The 6,778-nt window shown below is 36.4% G+C and overlaps 1 protein-coding gene across 6 annotated transcripts in view; it reads right to left on the reverse strand.

Annotated features, from left to right (window-relative positions):
- Positions 1-6,778, reverse strand: part of ptk2ab (protein tyrosine kinase 2ab) — a 71,656-nt gene that overhangs the window by 27,828 nt on the left and 37,050 nt on the right. For 4 of the 6 annotated variants that reach the window (XM_016507919.1, XM_016507918.1, XM_016507917.1 and 1 more), the window contains 5 exons: positions 4,822-4,878; positions 3,014-3,034; positions 2,092-2,189; positions 1,560-1,644; positions 787-887 (listed from right to left, as the gene is read on the reverse strand). In XM_016507919.1, coding sequence (XP_016363405.1) covers positions 787-887; positions 1,560-1,644; positions 2,092-2,189; positions 3,014-3,034; positions 4,822-4,878 — 362 coding nt within the window. The remainder of the gene's footprint in view (positions 1-786; positions 888-1,559; positions 1,645-2,091; positions 2,190-3,013; positions 3,035-4,821; positions 4,879-6,778) is intronic. The other 2 variants (XM_016507922.1, XM_016507921.1) reach the window with 1 other exon arrangement.

Below are 6,778 nucleotides of genomic sequence, written 5' to 3' on the forward strand. Positions count from 1 at the left end.
AGATTTACGACAAGCTGGAGCATCTTAACGTTCAGATGTTATTTACAATGATTTTTATAAGATTCGAATTTGTTACATTTTCTTATGTTTTTGTCTTATGATTTTTTTTTACCCCATGTGTCAACAGCAAGTGTTTTAGATATTAAAACCAGGTGTGAGCAGGATCTTAGGTCAGTGGTTTCTCAACTAGGAGTCCGGGGCCCACTAGGGGGCCTCATCAAACTTAACTTTTAAGACCCTTGAAGTCTTAAAACTATTTACATTTAGTAATATTAACATTTTTAATTAAAATGCTAAAAAAAACACTAAAATGAAAATGTACAACTGACATCATATTTTGAGTTTATATAGCTTAGATAGGAGGGTCTTTGAATATTGTCTTGGGCTTCGGAGTTAAAAAAAAAAAGGTTGAGAACAACTGGTTTATGTTGATGCAGACCCCTGCTAAAACAAACCGAGACCTTTCTTTAGCTATTTACCAGGTAACTGTTTTCCATCTGAAAGCCCTATGCACACAGAGTGTCTCAGTAAGGTTTGAATCATCGGAGACATGCTATGAAATACAGCCACCCCTAACAATCATCTTTACTACGCCTTTATGGCCGGTTTATGAGACAAGCAGTCATGATGGATTCCTCCAGCCTTAACCCGGCTGCTATCTTTGTGAATAATGAGTTTAATGGGTTTAATAACAGGTCACGTTCCTTTGGAGATTTAAGACGTGTACCAACCGCTCCCCCAATCCCAAATCAAATTGTTACACATAAACCAGATTGAAAAACCCACCTCTCCCAGCGTGCAAAGCTCCATGATGATCCACACTGGGTTTTCTGTAATGACGCCAATCAGCTTTACAATATGCGGATGATCGAACTGTCGCATGGTCACTGTGGGAACATATAGAGACAAAATTAATCCAACATCATATGTTATGACATTTTAGCAGCATACATAACTGCATTTATTATGAAAAACATACTCTACTCTTCAAACGTTTAGGGTTAGTGAGATTTTAATTTTGCAACATGTTAAATTGATCAAAAGTGACAGCAGAGACAAATGATTGTTATTACAAATTATTTCTACTTCAAATAAATGCTGCTCTTTTGAATTTTCTATGAATCAAAGAATTTGGGGGAAAAAATTCAACCTTTTTCAAAAGGTTGGCGCTTTTAGTAATTTTAGTGATTTCCAAAATTGTGGGATGTGCATCATGTGTACCTAGATCAGACAAAATAACTGAATGATACAGTTAAATCAAATGATCTGTGAAGGATCTAAAAGCTGTGGTAAAAACATTATGTTCTGTTTATTAGTGCCTCACTTTTTCTCCACTATCACTCTCACACACATACCAGCACCTGTTCGGGTGTACAAAAGCTAACAGCTGTGCTCTTACTAACTCCACATTCTGAAAATGTTTGGAGTTTCGGCACCAACTATCCAAAACACATTCCTCTCAATTACAGTGATGGAATGCTGACGGACACAGCCATGGGAACGACACAGATAATGCAGTGCTGTTACCGGCTGCTGGGTATCAGTGATTTGACACTCACAGGCCTCCTGGAGAAACTTCTCTCGAACACTGTCCGAGGTGCAATTCTTACACGTCTTTATCGCCACAGAAAGAGCTGGGTTCTCCTGACAGCACAAAAACAAGAAGAAGTATTTTAATAACTGTTTCAGATTAATACCACATTAGTCATTTCTTGCAAAGTAAAAGTCATCATCATCATCACATTGAGTAATTCAATTAATATAGACTAAAGAAAGATATTTTTTGTTCGAAGAAATTCATACTTTTATTCCGTAAGGATGCATTAAATCAGAAGTGACAGTAAAAATGTTACATTGTTACAAAAAACAAATCAATTTAAAATTGGCTGAAATTTAGAAATTTGCTGTTCTTTTAAATACTGAAGAGTAATGGCTTCCATTACAGAAATTACATTTGAAAATATATTAATATAGAAAACGCATAAATGCTGCCTTCGTGAGCATAACCGACTTCTTTCGAGCAGTAGTATAAATAAGTAAGTTATATACAAGTTAAATAAATCAATAAAATGCAATAAAAGTCATTTATACCGGACATATGTAAATCCCTTGATGGACGTCTCCAAACTGGCCCTCACCTATACAGCGTCCCAGCTCAATTCTGTCTCTTTGGATCTCATAGTCCCTGGCTGAAAGACAAATTAAACCCAGTCAACACTTAAAAATACCACTTCATATATGATTATCAAAGGCCACTTTCCACCATGTACTCAGAAAAAGAAAAAACACCATGCATTTCTTCAGTCCATCTGAATCAGTTCATATACAGAATGTTTTTCAATATGGAATCCATCCCATAAATGCCATACCAACCCAATAATCAATCAAAAATGCATACAAGACTCAGTAAAGAAAATGTACTAATGATTCTTCATTAAAGGGACAGTTCACCAAAAAAAGAAAATTCTTTCATCATTTAGTCACACTCAAGTTGTGGGAAAACCAAACAGTTTCTGGACCCCAATGACATCCATAGTATTTTCTTCCATACTATGAAAGTCAATGGGGACCAGCAACTGTTGGTTACTGTTGGTCTTCAAACTATCTTCTTTTCTGTTCAACAGAAGGAGGAAATGTATACAGTTTTGGAACAACTTGAGTTTGAGTTAATAATGACAGAATCGTGATTTTTGTGTGAACTTTCCCTTTAAGAAGAACAAATCAAGAATCACTTAACAAGCCCTTTGAACATCCATATGTAAAAGTGTCAAAGCCAGTTCGGAGCATCTTCAGTGGAACTCGAAGGTGTCAGTTAAAATTCTGCATGTGTGTATCAATCCAAAAAAACAATTATTTCTGTTTACAACATTAGTAAATAAAGAAATATATAAAGATTCAACCACAAGAAACACAAACAGGCAAAGCAAAAGCAACACACAGGCCCCACCGTCACACATGAAGTCTCAAGCATATGGAAGAAAGGGAATGAAAACAGCAGGAGAAACAGCTTTACCTTCATCTAGTCCATAATATTCTGTTGTGCCAATAATGAGAGAAAACAAAGTGGCAAATATAACACTGAATAACATTAAGGTCATCATTAACTGATAATTATTTCCTTTTATAAAAAGACATTTTAATTAATCAAAGCAATGTTTACAAAAAACAAACAGTAAGTCTTGTTATTAAGGCCCAGTGATTTTAACACATGTGTTCATTTCACAGTTGTGGGCAACTTATTTAATAATAAACTGCATAATTTCCTTAAAAACAATACCGCCTGTGGAGCAAATAGGCAAATAAAAAATAATGTCCTGTGTAGCAGTGAAATCTGTATTATGGGATAAAAACCTTTGTTAATTTGCTTAAAAAAATTAATGTATTTAAAAAGTTTAAGGGCAAATGAAATACAAATTATTTAAAATACAAATCAAACTTTTAATAATAAAACTTAATGTTATTTCAATAACATGAAATGCCACAAGAAGAATGTTATATTAATATATGAACAATATCTTATTTCAGGTAGACAAAAAATGTAAAAATGTAATACGAAATGTGCTGTGATTGGTTAGCTGGGCCAGTGTGTGTTGTGATTGGCAGCACTCGGCGCCTGGTCGGGAAATGTCATGCCCCTTACCATAGCCGACTTCAGTTTAAATATTGCGTCAAAATCAAATCAATTTGAGCTCGATTTAAACCCGGATGATTGTAACCATTCTAAGTTCGTCTGCCTTGGGAAAGCTAGCGTGTCTCCGGACATAGTGATAACACTCGTTGCCTTCTCTAGTGCAGCTCAACCAGGTCTCGTCCCATTCGTCATATTTGTGACATCACAAATCCCAGAAAATATGCGTTGTAGTCCAAACGAGTCGTTCGTTGTAGTTTTTGAAAAGTGATTTCTGTTAAATAAAATATCTCCTTTTGAAGTGGACTTTGAGCTTTGTAACTTTGCAGATCTTTTTTATGTTCAAACAGCAACATTACAGACTAACTAAAGTTGAAAAAGTGAAAAAGCATAATAGGACCCCTTTAAATAAGGTAAATGTTCTCCAAAACTATTGGCACAATAGTGCACACGCTTAGGTTCAAGTCTTGACTGCGACAAGATTTTCTTTTCAATAATCTACTAAATAATTTACTCCAAATAACAATATGACGAAGCTAAATGTTTGTTCCATTTATAAAATGGACATTTAAAATCATATCCATTTCAGTGCTTGCTCACAACTGCACTGTGCCTTTCTCATGTGTCCTTTAAGCACATGGCACAGCGTCCATGTGCCCAGTGCCGGTCAATACATGGAATTAGTTCTATTATTAAAATACAGCTTTCTCTATTCAAGCCCACACTGAGCAAATTACGTTTGAGACACAAGCGCACAGAAAGGAATAGACAAAACTGAACACGCTACTCTAGAGTTCAGTTTCAGACCTAAACGAACAGCTAAGCAGAAAGCGACACCGACTCAAGCAGCTATAAATGTCTCAGGAGCTTCTGTGCCTGTGATGCCAAACAACATGTTCAAAGGTCAGGTAGATAATAGGAAGTAGGTTAGGAAAATGTGTAGAGTGATATATTTGCTTTAGAGGATGCTTTTAAAACAGCTGAACTTTCGTGTATTTTCCAGATTTATAGACTTCAAGTCATTTAAGACATATTGAAATATTTACAGTATACAATTTAGATTTTCTCAAGTTAATATTCATGGAAAACACACAAAATGATCAATTTTTTGCTCGCCCAATCAGTTTTACAGTGATTTTAAGCCAGAGCACCATAACACTGGTCTGAGATCAGTATGAACCTGTGATACTCACTGGAAGGCATGGTGTATGTGTCCTCTTCGTCAATGATCTCAGCGTAGTCGTCTGTTTCTGAAAAGGGAAAACAGTATTTTAAGTCCAAACATACCAGGACCAGCTAAAAACAGCCCTTCCAAAACCAGAAACACTTCTTCTCATCTCCGGCACGACTCACACACTCCTTGGCAATTACACACGTCGTCTCTTCCCCATTAACGCCACAGTACTAAGTTTAAAAGTGTTTCAGTGTCTATGTATTCTGCAGGAGTTTGAGCTGGCTTCGATCACATCCTCACAGCTGTGATATCTGAGTGTGTTTAAAGAGCCGAGTACATCTGGCTGAGAGGGGGAACTGTCTTTCCAAAGCATTGGTGTCACTGGGAAAAACAGATGAAGTCATGGGTAATTTGACAGCTATTGTGTCTGTCCTGTCTGGTTTTAAGGAATAAGTTTTGTTAAATGTTCTCTACGCAGCAATGTGGCAAAAGTCAACCGATTTTGACAGCTCATATTGACTGTCAGTGAAGTCCCATGAGTGGAGTGCTGTGAGCAAACACTTTCCCCTTACTGTGAGTGAAAGGGATGTGTGTTTTCAGCAGATAAAGTCTCCAACGTGGCACCGCTGACTAGTTTCACCAGATCAAAACATCAAATTCCATTGTAAGCTACTGCTGCGAGAGATCACAGATACACACCTAGGTATTTTGTTTTTCTTGAGTTCACAGGTCTGAAACATGGGAACTGAATGCACGATCAAAAAGAAAAACAATGAAGCAAGCAACTGTTCACTTTTCTTCTGAGGTTTCAGAAAATAGTTCTTCCAGAGCAGGGATCCTCAAATCTGGCCCACGAGATCCACTTTCCTGCAGAGTTTAGCTCTAACCCTAATCAAACACACCTGAGCATGCTAATCAATGTCTTCAGGATCATTAGAAAATCACAGGTAGGTGAGCTTGATCAGGGTTGGCGCTAAACTCTGCAGCGCATTGGCCCTCCAGGGCAAGATTTGAGGAACCCTGTTCTAGAGGGAGCAACTGCAGCTCACTTTGATTTATACTTAATATTCTTTTTGCACTTATTTATGAAAAATAAATCTTGTGTTGAATTAGTATTCAACTGCATGAAGTTTGGTTAAAACAAAAAATACATCTTATTAAAGGGCAATAATAAAATTTGGAATCTGTTTATACAGTTTCTGGAAAATAACCAAATATTGGAATAATATGTGGATATGTCTGTCCTAGCCTTTGTATAATAACTTCTTTACCTGTGTAACTGAATTTTTAGATGCTTCGGGGGGTGGGGGTCGGGGGATAGGAGAGTTAAAATAGATATAACATGTATTTTCTCTGGATATTTTAAAATAAACATATTTTCATGTTATCGTCTATGTCCTTTTTTCAATAAAAATATGTTAAAAATACATCTTATATAATATCTAACTATAAATAAATAACTATATATATATATATGAAACAGTACTGTGTTCGCAGCGCGTGCTCTTCATCAAAAGCGCGAAATAAACTACGTGCATGCAATGTCGTGGTCAGTTATGTCATGAAGTTACTAAAAAGGCGATTAAAGCTGCCTTAAAACTGTGCATGCATGTAATATATTTTATATGAGTCACATTTAAGAACATGTCTCTGAAATGGTTTTCAAAACTGTCCTGGAGCAGCCCAGCACTGTCTCCCTCATCTAACACACCCGATTTAACTCGTCGGCTCATTAATAGAGACTTTAAGACCTGAAGTGGGTCAGAAAAGGTCAAAAGAGTTGAGAGAAAATATGATGCGTGTCAGACCCGCGTCACGTTCAGCAGCGGCAGCTCTTAAAGAAATAACAGCCAAAATAACCTAATAGCCAGCTGCCGTGATGTCTATTAATCAAAGGACAAAGTGGAAAAAAATAAGAAAAAATAACTTTTATAGCTTTAAGGATTCATCTATATTTAATTTAGAATTTAGTGTTT

The sequence above is a fragment of the Sinocyclocheilus anshuiensis genome, unplaced genomic scaffold, assembly GCF_001515605.1.
Source record: "Sinocyclocheilus anshuiensis isolate Anshui unplaced genomic scaffold, SAMN03320099.WGS_v1.1 scaffold702, whole genome shotgun sequence".
NCBI classification, from domain to species: domain Eukaryota; kingdom Metazoa; phylum Chordata; class Actinopteri; order Cypriniformes; family Cyprinidae; genus Sinocyclocheilus; species Sinocyclocheilus anshuiensis.